Here is a 21,610-nt window from a genome sequence, read left to right on the forward strand (position 1 = left end):
TACTACCACCTAGCCAGTTATTACCCAAATTGTAGATGTGCATTTGATTTTTCCTTCCTGGGTGTAGTACTTTGCACTTGTCTTTATTGACTTTCATCTTGTTGATTTCAGACCAATTCTCTAACTTGGCAAGGTCATTTTGAATTCTAATCCTGTCCTCCAAAGTGTGTGCAACCTCTCCCAGCTTGGTGTCAGTTGCAAATTTTATAGGCATACTCTCCACTCCATTAGCCAAATCATTAATGAAAATATTGACTAGTACCATACCCAGGACTGACCCCTGCAGGATTCCACTAGATGTGTTCTCCCAGTTTAACACCAAGCCATTTGAGTATGGTTTTTCAATGAGTTAAAATTATAGTCATTTTCGTAATTTAATCTACACCCCACATGACAGTCTCAAAAGAAAATCACATAAATATGATGTGTCAAAAGCCTTTCAAACATCCAGATATATCAGGTCTACTGCTTCTCCCCTATCCAGTAGGCCAGTTGTCCTGTCAAAGAAGGAAATTAGAGTGATTTGACATTATTTGTTTTTTACATCCATGTTGGCTTATTACTTATCACCCTATTATTCTCTGGAGGTGCTTACCAGTTTATTGTTTAACAGTTTGTTCCAGTAGCTTTCCACATATTGGAGTTGGGCTGACTGGTCTATAATTCCCCAAGTGTTTTTTGATTCCCTTTTTAAAGATAGGTACTAGCATGGATCTTCCCCCCTCCATGTAAGGTCTAAATGATGATAACTAATGGCCTGGGTTTTTGCGGAGCTCAGCACATGCAGCTCCCATTGACTTCACCTGGAGTTGTGAGTGCTCAGCACTTCTGATCATCTCCCAGACTCCTGATGGAGACTTCAGGTAAAGTTTAAATGTACGCGTGGCAGTGATTCATTCATGGTTTTCAGCTGCACAATGAAAGTTGTGACCCTCTAGCAGAGGAGACCTGAAAGCAGGCGGAAAGTTACACGCTAAAAAAAGTTAACATACAAAAATTTAATTAAAAATCAAGCTGTGTTAATAGGTTTTAAGAGTCTAAGAGGAGGGAGGATTAATTTAGGACTCTGTTAATTCTAGAGTATGACAATGTGGCAGAATTATAATCAGAAAATGCTCAGGTTTACATCCTGTAGCAATTTTGGTCAACATCTAGGCACTTGTCTAGTGCATGCTTCCCTGACACTAAACGCTTCCCCTCCACACACACACACACACACACACAATTATTTTATCCAAATGAAGCAATGGGCAGTGAGTAAAATGCCATTACATATATTGGAATGTGACTAGCATACTTGAACTAATGTAACGATACCAGCACAGGGGACTTGAAGTCAGAACTTTTGGCCTCCCAGCACAGATTTCTGCCAACTGAGCTGAGGACCGTTAGGTGGTAGTGGGCTGTTATCCTCCAGCAGACTGGCTAGTAGAGAGGGATGTGGCACATGCTTTGCTAATGCGTTACATCAATGCCCCTTTTCTAATGAAAAGTGCTGTACTATCTTTAATGACCATGAGTGGTCAGGGCTCCTCAAGGCCAATGTCTCATCATACAAATGGCACTTTCAGGCTGCCTTCTACTGGGTCATCAGTATTGGTATCTGGGATTTTCCTTGGAAGTCTGGTATCTAAAATCATCTCAGCCCTAGCCTGCTTAGCTAATGCCTGCAGCAATCTGAATGAAGTATTGTTACAGGCATGGAGGCTACATAAGATTTTGTTGGTATCTGGGCAACTACTTCGAAAGCATTAAACCCAAAGTGGAAGGCAGGCAAGGGTTCTTTTGACTCCAGAACAAAGGACTTCTGAGTACACTCGCAGCTCAGAATTCAAGATTTCTTACGACTTCTGTGCTGTTCCTGTCCTTCATGCACACTACAAATGTTAAAAAGATGAGCAAATGCGGTATCCAGAGTAACAGCCAGGACATGTCACATCACAAAGCCAACACACAGTTCCGCTCGGCAGCCTCCGTTGAAGAAAGGTGCAGCACTCGAATAACTGGAGTGTTGCTGCTGGGGGTTTAAGATCGGCAGAGCTGCATAGCAGCTTGTGGATCCTCTTCCCTGCTTAGTGCTAGCTAGCAGCGTTACACTCTCTCACTTTCAAGGGCAATAAATCAATTCATGCTCCCACATTAACCAGGAAAATTAAAAAAAGCTTTCCCCTTAATTCCTTATGTTGTTTTTCACCAGGGCTGGTGGAAAGATAATGGGAGCTATGCAAAGTCACGATGCCTGAGCACAGGATTAGGTAAATACCCTTTTAATGCAGAAGTGTAACTCTGACTTCATTTTTAAGCTATGTGGCTGCCTGCAGGACCATGTTTTTAAAAGTAGTGCAGTCGGTGAACTGTGCAAAATATACCTACTAGGCACCACATATGTATAAGCAAACAAGTTGTTTGCACATACAGAGTGGGGTGTTGCAAGACCACTTGACTGTGTGCTCAGCCAGTTGGCCTGCACATGCAAATCAGGTGATTGCCTGTGCAATTGTGACAGCTGCCCTCTTGGCCAAGCACAGTGGGACATTGAGCTAGGGACCTTTAGTTCATGCGTTTAGCTCTTAAGAGCCAAGCTCTGTAGCTGAGGGCTGTAACAACTCCTATCCTTTGTGGATTGGGCACAGAGAGGGGGACACACTATGAGTTTCATACATTCAGGTGCAGGGTTTTGTGGCTGCAACAAGGCCTGCACTTTGCATAGCTCACTTGTTGCACAGAGTGCTCACATGTGGTCAAGGTATTCAAAGAGCGTTTTACCTAACATATACAGAAAGAGGGTGGAAATATGTTATGGAGTTGGATTATTTTTACAAATCTGTTTTAAATGTTAAAATGGTTGAACCAATGAATGAATAAGCCAATGAATCACCCCCACCAGCTCTCACAACATCAGGCTCTGTCTCAGACATCAGGCTCTGTCTCAGAAAATGATTTTCTGCCAGATAATTCTGTCGCTAAATAAGTCCTAGAGCAGCCAGGCTGTGATCTTTAGTGACAGGGAAGATGAAGGGTGTCAAAGCTGAGCTGGGATGTTGGAATCTGATGGGGGAGATGATCATGAAGTTATCTGTTCCTTCTATCTCCCGAGTATACAAAGAGTACAGTTGATACTAGTATAAATCCTCCTAACTTTACCCAGTATAGTATTTTTGGTGGTTCTTTATTTGATTACTCCATTTACAGAATGGCCTAGACCATGTGAAGACTGGTCAATGTTCTGCAGAACAGAAACCATTTAGAAACATTGTATTGGGTACAGGTTTCAGAGTAACAGCCGTGTTAGTCTGTATTCGCAAAAAGAAAAGGAGGACTTGTGGCACCTTAGAGACTAACCAATTTATTAGAGCATGAGCTTTCGTGAGCTACAGCTCACGTACAGTAATGGATTTCACAGACCATTGATGGTAAAGTGCCCATCCATTCCTCTGGGTGTTTTCACAAGAGTGAACAATGCAAACCGTCTGAATTAAATCAACATGACTCTGTGATGAGTTCTCCCTAGTGCTTCACATACTATTACAAGGAAGGTAATCACCCTAACCTGAAACCCACCACATCATATCCCTTGGCCAGCTCCCTCCTGAAACACCTAAGGAAAAGAATGGGATTTGTGGTCTGTGCTGAACGCTAATGAATCCAGGTTCTGGCAGACCAGAAGGAAGCTTGGTCTGGAGCTGAGAAGAATGCCCTTTTGAACCCCCCACCTAGCTTAACCTGGGTGAGGGGAGGAGGTTCAGCTCATGTGCCTCCGCTAATTGCAGCTGCAATGGGTATTGCACAGGGCGAGAGGGAACTGAATGCCAGACTATTTATGGCTTTTTAGGTTACATATAGCTCCTTAAACTCCAGGCAGAAGCAAACAGGCAGTCTGGGCAGATGGTGGAGCACGGGTGTTGCCTGCTCTTGGGATGATGCTCTCCTTAACAAGCAGGCGGCCACATTCCACACTAAGCTCTTCAGTAAGGTTTAAACGATAAACCAAGTGAATGTTCTGTTCTGGCACTGGAAATGGAAGGAGTTATTTGAAAAACCTCTCTGCATAGCCTGCATTTTTATCTATCCTATTGTTTGTTTCTTTTGTAGGAAGCATTTGGGTTCTATTCCTCCAGGATCTATTCTAATCTGTGCACTATAATGGAGCAAATCCTGGTCTGACTGAAATCAGTGGGAGCTTTGCCGTTGACTTTAGTGGGTCTAGGGGTTAGCCCTTGACAATGCTTCAGGGATTATATAGAATAGGATAAGATTTTATTTTATTTTTGTGTGTGAAAAATTAAAAATTTGGGGCAAACCATTTGGCCTCTGTCCCTCCTTCCATGGGCTATTGATAATCTTAGAAATACTTAGTATTTATAAATGTTTTTCTGCTGGAGGGGAGGATGATTTTTAAGCATGAGACTCGAGGCCTGAGGTCCTCAATTCAGCTTTTACTCCAGAAAACTCCCATTTGACGTCAGCAGTTTTCCTAAATGAGAGTATCACTATTTGACCATATATATTGCCATGAACTCTTCTTGATATACCCGTTCTATCAGGTATGTACAAGGTACAGTCTTACAGGACAAGGTGAGGCCTCCTTTACAGCCTGTAGGTGCTGCTCTCCACCTGGACCCTGAAGATTGTGGATGAATGAACCAATGCATTCCTTCCCTTGTGGAGTGATCTGCTTTAACGGCATTCCCGGCCCCAGCTGGTAACAGGGACAGAATGGACTGAGGGTCAACCCCAGATCTCCTCCATGGCAGAGCAGGCATAACCACACCTAGGGGCCTACCCTTCTCTCTACAAGACACCTGCACATCTTCTTGCCGGATCCAGCCACACAGCTCCAATACCGGAGAATACAATTCGGAAGCCTACATCATCACGTGGGTTTTGGTTTAAAGATACAATAATATTATTTTGTCCAGCCCGCATCCCTATTTCCCTTTAGCACATTTATGTCCATTGTTCACAAAGGACAGAAATCAAAGGGTTTGGATTTTGTATTGCTCAGTCCTGCCAGGCTGAGGTTTCTCTTTGGGCTACAACTGTGGCATATTTCTGCTCCCCACATGGAGAGCGATAACACATGGTTTTTCAGATATGGAGAAAAAGGCATCCAACGAGACTGATCCTCAAGTGACTTCACTTTCTTTGTAACCGTGAGTTGTAGGTTTCACTTGAATATGCTGCCATGGACATTATTTCATCGAGATTACACTGAGTTATAAAGATTAATATTTGTTTCAGAGTAGCAGCAGTGTTAGTCTGTATTCGCAAAAAGAAAAGGAGGACTTGTGGCACCTTAGAGACTAACAAATTTATTTGAGCATAAGTTTTCGTGAGCTACAGCTCAATATTGTATACTGTAATTAACATGTTCAATGTAGCCTTGTCACACCATAAAAACATAATTATAATCCCTCCTCCCAAAAAACATTAAGAATAGGATACACATTCATCCATTTTGACTCCATAGTAGTTAGTAGAGTTATAACAGGCATGAATTTGTCCCCTTAAATTTTTCTACATTAACAATGCAAAATGAGAAGAGATATTACTGAAGAAAAGGAGTTGACCTACAATGTATTTCTGAGGCATGCTGACTTTGTCTTGGATTAACCTAGTTCAAGATGGGCCCAAGCCACAAAGGCTAGATCCATATTTTAACTCATCCAAGGTCCTGGGGTATGTTGATATGAGTTTTTGGCTCAGGCCTATCTCTGGTTCTAGATGCGATCATCCCTAAGGGCCTGATCTCATTCTTGAAATGGAATGACTAGCACTGATTTCATTGTGAATTGGGATCAGGTCCCAGTTTAGGACAAGAGGTCATGAATATGTTTCCTGGCCATGTGCTATTATATGGGGATCATTCACTGGTTTGAGCTGATTCTACCAATTCTACTAATTTTCACTTAAAAATATACATTAAATTAAAATGTGAACATTTGTTTTTGTGTGTAAATAAGCAGAGGAAGGAGGAGAAGCCTGGTTTTGTGTTCAAGGGACAGGGATTAAGGAGATCTGGGTTCAATACTGAGCTTTGCAACAGTCTTCTTATCAAGGATTGTAGCTCTTTATCTCTTGAAGTCTTTAAATCAAGTCTGGATTTCTTTTTTAAAAGAGCTACTTTAGCTCAACCAGAAATTATCAGCTTCATGCAGGAATTACAGGAAGATATTCTATTCCCTGTGTTATACAGGTCAGACTAGATGATCACAATAGCTTTAAAAATAAATGTCTATGAAAGTTACATGCCTCTAATTTTTTAGATTTGCCCACTTTCAAAGATGCACTTAATTGGGGTATATGGTCTCTCCAACTAATACTGATATTCCAGATAAGTTTAATTTGGCAAAGAAATACTGGATCCATAAATGGGAACCAAAGAGGTTGCCCTTTTACTTCAGTAGAACCTGGATCGGTCCTTTTTATTAGGATTAATGAACTTCTGGTAATGTTTTCATAAACCATTGTACTTGTCTCTTCTGCTAATGTTTTTGGGTTACATTCTCTGGTTCTGTCTGATGTGCATTTGTGTGATGTATATATGCGTGCATACTTAATGCAAAGAAAAAGGTAACATGCAAACTTCTTCAAGCAGGAACCATGCGACACTATAGAGTTAAGCCACTGCTGAAACACCGGGTATGGCAAGAAGGGGTTGCTCAATAAATTCTGAGAAAGTAATAGGTAGTGTTTCTGTGGCTGGGGTTACTTAAATGCAGGGCCATCCCTACCCATACACAAAGTACGCAGCTGCATAAGGCACCAGGAAATTTGGGGCACCCATGGCCCCCACCCCTGCTCTGTCCCAGCCCTGCCCCCACTCCACCCCTGCTGGATAAAGCTCCAATACCAAGAAAGGAGAGTGCCCTCTAGTTGTGCTGCGCTTTAGTGCTATTCCTTTTGACTCCAGCAGGGTTATGAGTAACAAACATTTGCATCGCTAAACTTCCTGGCTAAAAACAAATTTAACAGGGCCGTTTGTGCCTCAGTTTCTCAGGATGATCAATGGAGATAATACAGAGATGCTGTGATAGTCGGTTTGTACAGCTCTTTAGAAATCTAAAGCATTGTTTAAATGCTGAGTACATGGCCTGTGTGCCACCTTTGTCAAAATTACCTGTTGGAGGCACTGGCTACAACTGGAATGCTGGGTATGTGTGCTACCCTTGATACTTTTGAAAGCATTTCACAAAGATGCAGTAACTCATCCTTTTGCTGTTCCTTTCTGAAAGGAGTTGCTTAAATATGTACCCAGGCTACTCCTACTCAATCCCCTGTTGCCTAAGACCCTGGTCTTACAATTGACTAGGTGCATCTGCTTTCCCTGGCCTCTGCAACAGACTTGTAAAATCTTGCATGGCACCTCTGGTCCTGTGGAGACTTGATAGAACTGTCATCATTTGCTTTAGACAACTGGCACTAATTGACATTTTTGTTGGCAGTCTCTACATAAAGGCCAAGGGCTGAATAGGCTGTGGAGACTGAACACCATCTATACATGCTGATCGCTGCAAAAGGCTTCTCCAAAGTGGGGCTGAGGCAAGTCATTGGGAGGAAACCTCATGCTGCTATTGTAGTTATTCTGTAAATAAAGAGAGGACTTCTGTTCCCAGGGCTGGCAGTCCAGCATCTTTTACAAACACTAGACTCAGTTAAAAGAACAAAATCCAATTCTATTAGAGTATGTTATCAGACTATATAACACCAGTACAGTTTGCCCAAAGTCTCCATTTATCAGATTAGGTATTACAGACACATCAACAGGCTGCAACAACGTCTCAGTGACCTTAGAGTAAAAACAGCAGGTCCACAGGAATGGGCCTGACTTCAGTCCTATAATAACACATTGATGGGAGCCTTTATGTTTACCCAAATTAATCACCCAGCAGCCTGGGAGAGGGCCATACACAAGGACTCTCAGAGGCAACTTTGACCTTTAACCTTTTGCAGGCTTATTACAACATGCTATATAGGATGTCTCACACATTAGGAACTTTCTAGTAGACTGTACTGTGGTGGGGTAGATTTCTGATGCATGTGGTGGAATTGTGTGAAAATCAAATTTCTTGTGGGAGCAAGTCAAACTAAAGTTGAGACTTACACAGCTGTAGTTGTAATTGTAACGCCCAAAGTGTGCTCGGTGCTCAACACAAATACTGGAAGACACAGTCCCTGCCCCTAAGTACTCACAGTCTAATAAGTGCTAAATATTTTCCTTTTTTCTGGCCTATATCTGGTAATATCTCATACACTTGTATTTGGCTCAACCTAAGACCCAATCCAATTCCCACTGAAATCAATGGGAGTCTATTAATGCTAATGGGAGCTGAATCAGGACTGTAGCTATCCATGTTTCTAACACAGCCTGCTAGAGCACACTGGATTATTCTGATAGGATTTGGAAGAGTCTCACAAGTAGGGATTCCTTTGCCATTTATTTTCAGGAGTCAGATCTGACTCCCAGTAAAGTCACCAGAAGAACTCCAATTGACTTCCGTGGGAGTTGGGTCTGTCCTTAGACCCTCTTTGCACAGCATCTAAGTGAACAGGTAAACTTTTTCATCGAGCTTAATTTGACCCTTTTGGGATCACGATGGAAGCTGTGAATGTTCTGATCACTATTCTGTCTTTATGACAATGAATGGTCAGCCTTATGAGTGGCATGTCCTAGTTAATGATGGTGGATTACTGAGTCCATTCAAGGAATGGATAGCCCATCCACTACCACCAGCAGGAGAGTGAATTTGTGTGGGGGGGTGGAGGGTGAGAAAACCTGGATTTGTGCTGGAAATGGCCCACCTGATGATCACTTTAGATAAGCTATTACCAGCAGGACAGTGGGGTGGGAGGAGGTATTGTTTCATATTCTCTGTGTATATATAAAGTCTGCTGCAGTTTCCACGGTATGCATCCGATGAAGTGAGCTGTAGCTCACGAAAGCTCATGCTCAAATAAATTGGTTAGTCTCTAAGGTGCCACAAGTACTCCTTTTCTTTTTGCGAATACAGACTAACACGGCTGTTACTCTGAAACCTTCACTTGAGAGAAGCTCTAAAAGGCCCTGGAAACATCTCCATTTGCCTCTTTCCTGCTCAAACCTCTGGACTATGAACTTTCCTGATGGGAGCATTCAAGGGACTGAGGACCTTCCAATGATTTGGAAGCAATCAGAGACTTAACAAGCCAGCAGTTTATTCCATCACTGCTACAAGCCTGATCCAAGAACTGTGCATTTATTGTATGTATTTGATTCTTTTAACCAATTTTAACTCATCTTTCTTTTTCTTTTTATAAATAAACCTTCATATTTTAGATACTAAAAGATTGGCAACAGCATGATTATTGGGTAAGATCTGAGTTATATATTGACCTGGGTGTGTGGCTGGTCCTTTGGGATCACAAAAATCTTTTATTGGATGAAATTGGTTTTAAAGAACCCCTTATCTTTAAGCCTAGTGTTTTTGGTGATGATGCAAGGATTGGAATATCTTTTCTGACTTCTTGTTAACCAGTGTGGTGAAACAAGTTTACTTTTGTTGCTGGTTTGGTATATCTTATGGGAGAATAACCACCAATTTTGGGGTGTATCTGCCCTATTTCTCAGCAGTTTGCCCTGAATTTGGTATTCTCAGTTGTTACCCACAGAGGCCTGGTTACAGTGGCGTAGTCTGGCTAGGATCCACAGAACCAAGTCAGTTAAGCTTTGGATCAGAACCCCACGCTATTCAAAATTTGAATTTTGATATTGAGAATTTTAAATGTTAAAGATCAGTGACCATGAGCCAGAAGGCATCTGCAGAAGCAATCAAACTGCAAGCCCTGAGAGAGAGTCTGTGTCTTGAACATGAACAAAGACTGGCAGAACTTCGAATGCAAGAGTAGCAAGCCTTGGCCCAGCTGGAAAAAGAGCTGAAGAGAGAGCTAAGCAAGCTGAAGAAAGAACCAAAAAAGCATACAGGAGGCAAATGGAAGTGCTGCAAGCTAAGACAGAAGTGGACAAACTTAAGCTCCAAATCAAAAAAGCAATGGAAGAACAGCAGACACTGTATCACCTTGGAAGTCCAGTTTATAACAATGTTGGTATGTTGTATGGCTCTAAGAAGTTGTCTGTATTTAACCAGTTTTGCTCTGGCCAGGGAAAGGGTGTCTCTAACCTAGGGAAGGTGGAAAATAGCTGTTTGTGCAAAAAATGCTGTTTGTGAATGAAGTTTCTGAATATCTGTCTAATATCTCAGAAGTGAATCTGGAATTAGATAAAGCATAGAGAGAACTCATTGATCAGGAAAACGTTTCTCTAGAGCAGATTAAAGTTGAATTAAAGTCAGGTTAAAGCCCTAATTGAGGACGAAAAGGGTAGTTTTTTGTGGGTAATGGATTCTTGGCAAGAGAAGCTTGCGAAAGTAAGCCTGAACAAGGTAGAAGTGATTTGCTTAAAGTTGCTCATTGTAATGTGGAGAATGGCAGTTTATCTGTTGGGAGTGGCAACTTGCCTACTAAGGAAGCTGTCCCACTTTCCAAGTATATGTCTGAAATCAGCCATGGGTGCTGGGACAAAGGAAAGGATATTTCCAGTTTTTGTCTGTTAAGAATAGCAGTGTCTGCTGCAAAAGGGTGTGTCTCTAGTTCTTTGTCTGTGGAGCAGACAGAAAGTGCTTCTCCGCTTATGCTACTTGAGAATCTGTCAGTTGCCCGAGTTAGTTCTGGATTTAACTAAAGCCCAGGAAGGAAGTATTCCTAAATTTGTGTCTGCTAGGGAGAATGAAATTGTAACTAGCTCACATCCAGTTAGTGTCATAACAAAGTCCCAAGGACTAGGCAATTCTGGTGCTTCTATTTTGTCTATTGCTAGTATGGTGCTGAGTAAAGATATGACAACTCTGTTTAACCAGGTTGATATCATGGTCAGGGCACAAGGAGAGTATGAAGGTGATTTAACTGCGTTACCCACTGTGAAAACTTGTAACAAAGGAATGGTCCCTAAGCATGTGTGTATTAAGCCTGGTAACCTGTATGTTGCCAGCAAGGACTGCAAAGGGGAGGAGAATGCCTCTAACATTTTAACTGTGGAGTCTAGCAGCTTGCCTAAAAGGGGGTTGTGTAAGAATCCTCCTAATGGGCCAGTGATGATTCTGGGTGTAAGTGAAACTTGGAAGGAATTTTTTTCAGAGTAGCAGCCGTGTTAGTCTGTATTCGCAAAAAGAAAAGGAGTACTTGTGGCACCTTAGAGACTAACAAATTTATTTGAGCATAAGCTTTTGTGAGCATCACTTCATTGGATGCTGTAGCTCACGAAAGCATATGCTCAAATAAATTTGTTAGTCTCTAAGGTGCCACAAGTACTCCTTTTCTTTTTTCAGAAGGAATTGGTTGTGGCTCAGTAGAGCAATGATTCTGTGGAGCAAGGTAAAGGTGAATGGTCGCTTAAAGAAGCTCCAAAGGAGAGGAATCCTCTTGATAGTTTTTGCAAGCAGTTTGCTGTAACAGAAGAGTGTGGAAGTGATTTGATTGAGGTAGTTTCAGTTCCTAACTGCCAGAGTCTTTCAGATGTGTATGGATCCACTGATCCAGCTTTAGAAAGATCCAGTGTGGATAACTTTGAGAAGGTTTCATATGGAATGAAAATTGTCAGGGAATTTGAACAGCCCTATGATGACCAAGTGGCTGTGCTTGACCAGTGTTTTGGGGAGGCAACGTTGTTGGTACATGAATGTCCCCATGTTGATTCTTCAAGTAAACAGTCTGTGTCTCAGGTTCAGAGGGACGACTGTGTAGCTGAATCTACAGAGCAGGACAGTTGTTCAGTTGATCTCTTGAGAATACAGGGGATGGCAGGCAAACTCATCTCTAGACACTTTGGATATGTCTTGTAAGTCTCTTAGTAGACTTGACATCTGATTCCCTGTGGAAGCAGAGGGTGGTAATGGAAGGACAAAAGAACCTTAAGTCTAACATGCTAGTGAAAATGGGTGGTATCTCTTTAAGACAGAATCCAGCCTTGGAATTGTTAAAAGTTAAGAATCTGAAAACTAGTAAACAAGCTAGTGTCTGTGTTGATGCAAATTACCTGACCGCGGGGGGGGGGGGGGGGGAGGAGAGAGAGGCGAAAGACTTGCCCATAGCTCTTAGCAGAAAGGACACACCTAACCAGCCAATGAATTCTGTTAAGCAAGAGAGCTCAGGATTTGACCCTACAGGACAGAGAGAAAGGGAAAAACTTAATCCTGCAAATGGAAACCACAGGTTAACCCTAGAGTGCCAAAACTCCAAGGGTATTGAGCCAAAGGCATGACTTAACAAAAATGCTTGTAAATGTACACTTGTAATAGATTTGATGTTAATATTCATGCTAATGTTAACTTTTGTGACTAATGTGTTGCTGATACCAAAAACTGTAAGAATGTACAATGTGCATGATCTTTTGGAAAAACTCTTGAACATGTTGGGAGTGATACATAAGAACTCGCTATGTGCTAGAAGCCTTTATGGTTATACTGTTTCATTACATGACAACACACTTTATGTTAAAAGACCTTGTAATACTGATGTTTCACAGTTACTGCCTGTAACCAGTCTTGAAACTGTACACAGGAGAAAAAATATTACACACCTAACATGCTGTATGAGAGGGGAAACCGAGGCACACCACCATATTGTTTTCATGGCTAAATGCCAAGGTACCTACACTATGGAGAACATTAATATCTACATTGACTTGACGTTAATTGGGTTCCAAACATTTGCCAGAGCTTCATGGCAAGATCACATAGGACATGCAGGAATTATGCTGCAAGAACAGATCCAATCCACTATTTGTCTGACTCCTTGTTAGCCAGAGTGGTGAACGTTTACTTTTGTTGCTGGTTTGGTATATCTTATGGGAGAATAACCACCAGTTTTGGGGTGTGTCTGCCCTATTTCTCAGCAGTTTGTCCTGAATTCGGTATTCTCAGCTGTGACCCACTAAGGCACGGTTACAGGAGTCTGGGAAATGATCATGATACAATATATTCATGTTAATCTTTTTTGTTTTCACTAGGGAAGGAGCAATAGGAATGTGTAATGTTCTGCATAATACACCCTCTCTTCTTGCTGAGGGAGGTGAGTAAAAGTTTTATGCTAGCATTGCAGTGAGTAATTGCTGTGGAAAGTGGCAACTGCACCATTTGAGAGGGCTGGGGGAGCAGGAAAAGCAGATGTGAGAGGAAAGAATAAAATAGTCTAGTTTTTTTAATACAATAACCCTGCAGAATGAGGCTGTTGCCTGCATGTACAGGCTCTGCTGAGAGCACAAACCACTCAAATTCTGCTGTCTCACATCAGTAAACACCTTTGGGTGGAATAGAAAACGTGCTAAAATAATCAGTTCTTTACTTCCAAGCATCCTTTCAAAACCCTATATTTCCCCAGCCCATGGTATATTATCCCTATGATACATGGTTATGAAGGCTAGTTTTTTGTGTGTGCATGGAGTGGGCAGCAAAGGATTGGTGTCAGCACAGTTAAAACTGATTGCTTTATCTTCTAGTTTATTTATGCAATAAACTTATACAGTAGTGCTCCTGGAATAATGGGAAAGATATAGTTGCATGAAGAATCCAGTAATATAGGTTTTTATACTGCTGTGAAAGGCATTCTTGGCTTTGAGCAGTTCAGTGAATTCTACTACAGGGCTGTATTTTGTTATCCCTGAGGCAATGGGGGGGGCGGGTCTCAAGGATCAAAGATTGCATATTTTGGTTATTTCAAGACCCCACCCCCCTTCCAGCAAAGGATCTGCATTTCCTGTGTTAATTAGCTTGAGCAATCACCCTCTTGGTTTTTTTTCTGGGAGGCATTACCTCAGCATAAAACAAGCTATTTTTTCCCTCTGTTGTATCTCAAATTTCTGAAGCATACCAACCCTCTAATATTTCCTATTTTATCATATATCCAGTAGAACTGTATGTTTTTAAAAAGAGGAGAGTTCCACACTGGATAAACTCTCTAGAATCTATTCAGCTGAACTGTGAACAATTTACAGTTGCTTGCTCTGTGTTTTTCATAGTTTTTCCCACCAAACTTGTTCGTGATCAAAGGGATTTATGTTTCAAACTAGGACTTTTCACTTCTGCTCCGTGCTCACCCTGTAGGGAGCTAGGAGGCTGAAATCTCTAATGCAATAACTGACTCCATGGCAAGAGTCTTAGTGCAAAACAACCCGACAGCTCAGCTAATGTCCTGTAGGGCCAAAGGTAGGTGGAAAACTCTGTGGAAGCCATGAAGATTACAATGACTGGTGGGGGAAGGCAAGGTTTGCTCCTTGCCAAGCAGACGAGGGCATAGCCCTCCCAGTGCAGAGATGTCTGGAGAATCTCTGGGAATATTTCATGGATCTCTGGTCATCCACTCAGGGTCAAGATATTCAGGTGGAGGTCCAGTGCATCCAAGCTACCCCCTAAATACTCACAGGGGCTAAGGATGCCATAGGCTTTTCAACAACCTATGTCAACATGTTTGGGGTAGGGATGGGGAATGACAACAAAGAATCCACATGACAGAATACAGACATCAGTTTGCACAAAAAAGTCCCTGTGGGTTTGCAGGAGGACAATAGTAAGGAGAATGGCTCTGCCCAGCTCTGCTCCTTCTTTTCCTAGTCACTCCCCAAAGATGATAGCACTTCAAACAGAGTGTTCATGTGAAGGGGCTTCTGCAGGACTGACAGAGGATGAAACCATGATGTATTACCCGCTTCCTCCCTCTAACCGAAACTTGGCCAAAGAGAGCATGTTTTCTGCTCCTTCCATTCCCTCCACAGTAAAAAGAAGAAATGACAACTAGGCCCCTCGGATTTCACTGAAGGACAAAGGGAACACAGAACATTATGGGAAAATAATCCAGTTTTCATACACATGGCCATTTTTGTTCAGATGTATATTCCTGCCATCCTAATTTAATTAGATTATTTTAAAAATACCTTGGTTTTTGTATAAGATCAAGAATTTTTCACCTGTTCCTTAATGTGTGTATATTCTTCCATGACAACTATGATACTTGTAAAAATAAATTATTTTGTTCCAGAATTGTGCCATGGTTAAATGAAAGGCCCTTTGGTTTTGTCCTATCTCTACCACTCTCACATGGATGTGTCACTTCAGAGCTTAAAATTGCTAGATTTCTATTTCAGTCATATCTGCCACTGGTCTATTTATACCTATTTACAGATATATACACCCATGAATCCTAAGTTACACATACCATAGAATACTTTTATAAAAAGTGGTGTGAAAATTACTCACCACAATGATCTTTAAATAAAAAGATATGTAAAGTGCCAGATACAATCCTTTTAAAAACATGTACTAATTAAAACAAGAGAATTGCCCCACTTCTGCATTAACAGCTCTTTATACTGAAACCACACAAGCTGGAGGTTCTTGGGCACATCCCCTAGCTCTTCAATTTCAAGTCTAAAGGCTTCAGAAACTGTGGCAAAGGCAGATTTTCCAGTGCCTCTGGGAATTGTTCAGGTGAAATGCTCCTGATTAAGACACGCATAGCTGTGATGAACAGAGATGTAGGAGCTAAACCTGCCAGCCACTGGAATCTGTTCTCTCCCAAAAGGTCCTCCCAGTGTTGAGGATTGTCCAGCAGTTGCTGTTTCATTGAAAATTGGAGTTCCTGAGGCATGAAGAGGAAAAGGGAGTCCAGCAAGAGGAACTTGGTGCGCATGTTAACCGCAGGGGTCTGAGAAATCTGCTGGAGCAAGATGTCCAAGGGGGTATTCCCAGTGCAATCACATAAGGAGGGCGATGCCCCATGACCCAGCAATAAAAGCAAACATTCAGGTCTCAACAGTTCACAGGCCACATGCAAGACAGTTTTGCTGCCTTCCACGCGACTGCATCCCCTGCGGTCCAAGTAGCTGGCTCTCTCTTTCTCTGGAAAGCCTCTGATGGCTTTCAGTATTCTGAAGAGGATGTGGGTGCGGTTGTAGCGAACTGCCATGGCCAGGTGAGGAGCTGATGACTGGCAGCAGCTGAAGTTTTGGCTGGGTATGGCCAGGGCGCTCTGAGGAAATTTACTCAGTAGGTACTGAGCGTAAGGTTGGTGGTTGTGCACCAGGGCATAGAGAAGAGCCTCAGAGGGAGAATAGGTGCTCACCTTTCCTCCTTCTTCCCAGTGAAAGGCCTCCATTGTCCTTATGTCCTCCAGAAGCCACACAGGCACCAAGTCCCTCACTGCCTGGTAAAAGGCGAAGGAGGATTTCTTACATTGCTTTTGGGACTGGGAATTGTGGCTGCTGTAACTGTTCAGCCATTTGACGTTCCAGGGCATCGCTGAGCTTGGGCTTCAAGAGGGGCTTTTCCCCACTTTGTTGTCAAAATGCCTCATTAGGTCCAAGACCTACAGAAACACTTCCCAAAAAAACAAACCAAAAACACGATTTAATGATTGCTAGTCAGTCAGTCACTCCCCCTTCCCCAGTGAACCTGGGGACAGCACAGTAACACACATACCTCTCCCCAGCAAAGCCCTGTTCTTTTTTCCCGCAACTCTGGTTGTGCTTTTAATCACAGTTAATTTCTAACTTTTATGTGGAGGGCAAGGCTGATTCAGATTGATCAGTTCAGCAAACTGAACTATCAATCTGGTCCAAACTGAAATGTTCTTTCCCAAGGCCACAGAGATCTCCTCACAATCACTGTCCTGTTAAACAGCCTTGAGGCAATCTTCAAGGTGGTAGGGCATGTGTCAAATGATTCACTTTGGCAACCAAGAGACTAAGACGGTGCCTTTCCTTGTAAACAAGGCTTATGTTTTGCCATCCTGACAAAGGTACTAAGTGGAAAAGAACTGTTCTGGGGTTCCTCTAGCTTTGTACATTTTTGGCTCAGGAGGGCACATATTTTCAATAATATACAAAATGGTAGAGATGCACTAACCCGCCTCACCTTTGTCTGAATTATAGGCAAACAAAGCAAGGCTAAGATAGGAAGTCCAGAGCTGGAAACACAAGCAAACAAATCTAATTTAACAAGAAATTACCAGCTTCAGAGGATTCAAGCTTTTTTCAAATGCAATATGCTGATAAATCTGACTGAGAAATTTCAGCCCATCAGAGGCGAATATAACTTATAATTTTATAAAGTCTCAGTCTTCCTAACTCAACTGTTCCCCCCCATCTCCCCCCACTCACACCTGTAATCCAGCTCCTTGTTCCCCATCCCCAAATATCCTCCCATTCACCCCAGTAACCCAGCTCCCTGTGTCCCATCCCCAAATCTCACCCCTGTAACCCAGCTCCCTGTTCCCCACCCCCCAATCTCATGCCCATAACCTAGCTCCCTGTCCCCAAATTTCACGCCCATAACCCGGCTTCCTGTTCCCCACCCCGCAAATCTCCCTATTCACCCCTGTGACCCAGCTCCCTGTGCCCTGTCCCCAAATCTCCTCCACTGACCTCCATACCGCAGCTCCCTATTCCCCATCCCCAAACGTCCCCCCACTCACCCTCACTCACCCTCGTAACCCAGCTCCCTGTGCCTGGTCCCCAACCCTCCCCCCACTCACCCCTGTGACCCAGCTCCCTGTGCCCCATCCCCAAATCTCACCCCCCGTGCCCCAGCTCCCTGTGCCCCATCCCCAAATCTCCTCTACTGACCTCCACACCGCAGCTCCCTATTCCCCATCCCCAAACGTCCCCCCACTCACCCTCGTAACCCAGCTCCCTGTGCCTGGTCCCCAACCCTCCCCCCACTCACCCCTGTGACCCAGCTCCCTGTGCCCCATCCCCAAATCTCACCCCCCGTGCCCCAGCTCCCTGTGCCCCATCCCCAAATCTCCTCTACTGACCTCCACACCGCAGCTCCCTATTCCCCATCCCCAAACGTCCCCCCACTCACCCTCGTAACCCAGCTCCCTGTGCCTGGTCCCCAACCCTCCCCCCACTCACCCCTGTGACCCAGCTCCCTGTGCCCCAGCTCCCTGTGCCCCATCCCCAAATCTCACCCCCCGTGCCCCAGCTCCGATCCTGTCCCACCCCCAAGCTGCCTCTCCCTGTCCCCGCGTCCCCTCTCTCGGCTCCTGTGCCCTCACCCGCCCTCCCAGCCCAGCCCCTTCTCCTGCCCCGTCCCTCCCGCTCCCTCCCCGAGTCTCCATCTTCTCCCTTCAGCCTCCCCGGAACCTGCCCCTCCCCGCCTCAGGTCCCTCCTCCCGGGCACCCCTGGCCGAGCCCGGCGCTCCCGGCCGGGGAGACCGGCGCGCAGGGGGCGGCGCAGCGGCCGGGCGAGCCCAGGCAGCAGGCGCCGGAGGAGAGCCGTGGCTCGGCGCTCACCTCTGGCTGCTCGCAGGGCAGCGGCGCCCACCCGGGGGCGGGGAGGCTTCTCTCTGCGCCCGCTCTGCGGCTTGGCCGGGCCGCTGCCGAGCCCCGGCTTCCAGGCGCTGCTGCGGCTTCACTGAATGAGCTGGGGGGCGCTTCGCGGGAGCCCTCGGCCACGGCGGCCGCTCCCGGGCCAGCTCCCCGTGGGGCTCGCGCTGCCTCCCGCTTGGCTCGGGCCGCGCCGGGTCCCCGCCGGGTCCGCCTGGCTCTAAGGCGGGAGGGGCGGCAGCTGCGGCAGCCAAACCTCCGCTGCCGCCTCTGGGCTCTTTTATCCCCCCCCTACGCCAGCCGGCTGAAGGTCAGTCAGGACCGGGGAACTGTCCAGCTCCCTCTGATTGGTGGCAACCGGGTCTCCCAGCTGCCTATTGGCTGCCCCGGGAGGATGGGGGCCCTGCACCATTGTTTGCGTCAGGGCAGGCAAAGTTCCAAGAAACTTGTCGGGCGGCTTTTTGTACGGCGAGGGGTGGGGAAGCGGGAGGGCTCGTGCCAGGGCCGGGCCGGGCCGGGTGTCTGTCTAGTCCAGAGAGAGCGCAGCTGAGCTGGGCCAGCAAAATCCCTCCCCCGCCCTCTCCCCTCCTTAACGCTTTCTTGGGAGGTTTGGGACTGGCCAGCGCAAGGGGGCAGGGCAGGGCGGGGTCTCTTTGAAGGGGTGTCTGCCACTCTTCTCGTTCTGACAAAGGCCAGTTTTGCTCTTTAAAGGCAGGTGGGGAGTTAGGGGAAGGAAAGCGCCTATTTACCCGCCCCCCTGTAGGGGCACGAGAGGGTCCCCGAAGGGGGACGGAGGAAATAGCTGATGCTGCCCTTGAGCCAGTTATGTCCTTTAAACTCTGGGCAGGCGCACGTGCTTGTAGTTAAAGTTTTTAATCTTGTCATTGCCTAGGGTGACCAGACTTCCCGATATTAGGGGCTTTGTCTTATATAGATAACTATACCCCTTCCAGAAAAAAAAGTGTCCTGATTTTTCACACTTGCTATCTGGTCACCCTCTTGTTGCCCAGTCAGTTGCCATTTGGTTGTGCGAGTAATTTGTTAGTTACAAATTGAAGAAGTGTGGTCTGATGAATACACCCTGGGACTGGGTATTGGGAAGTGTGGCACAGCTGTGTGACCCTAGACTACTTCCTTAGCCCAAGGGTATGTTCACACTGCAATAAAACATCAGTGGCTGGCACATATCAGCTGACTGGGGCTCGAAATCTTTGGGGTGCATGGCTATAAAATCGCACTGTACCCGTCTGTGGCTTTAGTGGGAGCCCAGGCAGAACCCCACAAGGGGGGAGGGTCAGAGTGTTGGTGTCTCCAGCCAGCTGTATAAAGGGGTGTGTGTGTGTGTGTTACAGAGATAATAGTTACACACCTCTGTAGAACACTCTGAGATGAAAAGTGCTAAGTCAGTATTATAGGTATATAATGCTGACACACTGCTTGTCTCCCAGGACTGTAGTGAGGCTTAATTCATTGATGTTTGTAAAGTGCTTTGAGATTCTGGGATGCCAGGCATTATATGAATGCAGATAATTATTAGGTTTCAGAGTAGCAGCCCTGTTAGTCTGTATTCACAAAAAGAAAAGGAGTACTAGTGGCACCTTAGAGACTAACAACTTTATTTGAGCATAAGCTTTCCTGAGCTACAGCTAATTACAGATAATTATTGGGTTTACTATATTTGGTTACCAGCGTTATTGTTGCTCTTGTGGAATTCTTTTCCTTCTTTACCCTCCAAGGAGGATTATGGGGTGCTTCCTGCTTTTGCTCTGCTCCTTTGACCTCCAGTGTCTCTGTGTTGCAGTCCAGGAGAACTTGATAAGATTCCCCTGTCCCCTTGGAGCCTGTTAATGCCATTCCTTATTTGGCTAGTGGGGTTGCTGATGGCAGATGGGATTTCTCTGTCCTTCTCAGGGTGCCAGAGAGGTCATAGCCTGGGAAGCACTATTCATAACTTTAAAAATTGTTGGCGTTTCCAGCTTTCCCCACATTAAATACATGTATTGTACACTTGAGGGAGTATTGCCAAGTTTGTGATGTAACATCCCATTTCTTCATGGCTTTCAGTTAACTAAACCAGACTGAAACAGATAATTGCATTCTGTATTCCCTCCCCCTAAACCATATGAACAACGTAAGTTTGCCAAAAACAAGTGCTCCTTTTATTGTCCATATTCTATGCAGCTAGGAGAGCAACATTTAAATCATAACATAACATTTAAATCAAGTTGCAGTGGGGGAGGTTTAGGTTGGATATTAGGAAAAACTTTTTCACTAGGAGGGTGGTGAAACACTGGAATGCGTTACCTAGGGAGGTGGTAGAATCTCCTTCCTTAGAGGTTTTTAAGGTCAGGCTTGACAAAGCCCTGGCTGGGATGATTTAATTGGGGATTGGTCCTGCTTTGAGCAGGGGGTTGGACTAGATGACCTTCTGGGGTCCCTTCCAACCCTGATATTCTATGATTCTATGATTCTATAACTCATTTGATTTTGGTGGTGCCTCTCTGCCCACAGTATGTTAATCCCAAAATGTGTGTGAGGTGCACAGTATGCTAACAACACTGTAATAAACACTGTAATATATAATAAAATGGGAGCTAGAGAGGCATCTCAGGAGGCACAGAGTATCCTTCGTCACTTGTATTCAGTTTCGTGTATATACACTTCCTGCTAATTACACTGCACTGACATTTCAATTCAATCCTATTAATTCAGTCACTGGTTAATTTAAACAAAAGCTCAGGATCAAAATGATAACTATTTTAAAATACCTAAACCTACATCCTTTATTTTGAGCAATCTTGAATTAAATATATTATGAGTTGTCTAATGTAAATGTGTATCACTTCCCTCTGCTAGATGGAATCAGAACTGATCAACTGGGTCTCATAGGCCCTATATTGCAATCAGGCAAACTGCCTTTGCTTTTTAAGCAGAACTATCAGAGTTCTATCTTTGTTGTTGCCACAATGTTGTAAGTGGCTCTGGTGTACAACATACCGACAACTAGGGCATGAGTTCTGGATGGGGGTGGGGGGCAAAGGGCCATTCCCCTCATTTTTTTTGTAAACAAAGGGGGCCATGCCCCCTCACTTTTGAGAACTTGAACTTGGCAGGGGTGCAAAAGGGGGTCCAGCCCTTCCTCTGGCCCTGATTGGAGCTGGGTGATATAACAGTGTAGCCCCATCCCTGCTGGCATGACAGAGGGGTGGCTAGGCCAAATTTGAGTGAATGTGAGTGAGTGCTGTTGCTACCCCATGT

At 44.6% G+C, this 21,610-nt stretch overlaps 1 protein-coding gene across 4 annotated transcripts; it reads right to left on the minus strand.

Annotated features, from left to right (window-relative positions):
• Positions 1-12,159: 12,159 nt before the first annotated feature.
• On the minus strand, positions 12,160-18,774 carry ANKRD9 (ankyrin repeat domain 9). 4 transcript variants are annotated; one of them, XM_084629958.1, is made up of 2 exons: positions 18,320-18,774; positions 12,160-16,389 (listed from the first exon to the last, which is right to left on the minus strand). In XM_084629958.1, the coding sequence occupies exon 2, from the start codon at positions 16,318-16,320 to the stop codon at positions 15,433-15,435; it is 888 nt and encodes a 295-aa protein (XP_084486084.1). In that variant the 5' UTR covers positions 16,321-16,389; positions 18,320-18,774; the 3' UTR covers positions 12,160-15,432. The 4 variants fall into 4 exon arrangements, with proteins under 4 accessions (XP_084486084.1, XP_084486081.1, XP_084486083.1 ...); XM_084629955.1 differs by having other exon boundaries at positions 12,160-16,400; positions 18,320-18,773; XM_084629957.1 differs by lacking the exon at positions 18,320-18,774 and adding an exon at positions 17,032-17,059 and having other exon boundaries at positions 12,160-16,400.
• Between the last annotated feature and the right edge of the window lie 2,836 nt (positions 18,775-21,610).

This window comes from Lepidochelys olivacea, assembly GCF_965140295.1.
Source record: "Lepidochelys olivacea isolate rLepOli2 genome assembly, chromosome: 6".
NCBI classification, from domain to species: Eukaryota; Metazoa; Chordata; order Testudines; family Cheloniidae; genus Lepidochelys; species Lepidochelys olivacea.

Coding starts and splice junctions, on each gene's coding strand:
- ANKRD9 (XM_084629958.1), bottom strand. CDS start 16,320: ATGCCCTGGAACGTCAAATGGCTGAACAGTTACAGCAGCCACAATTCC.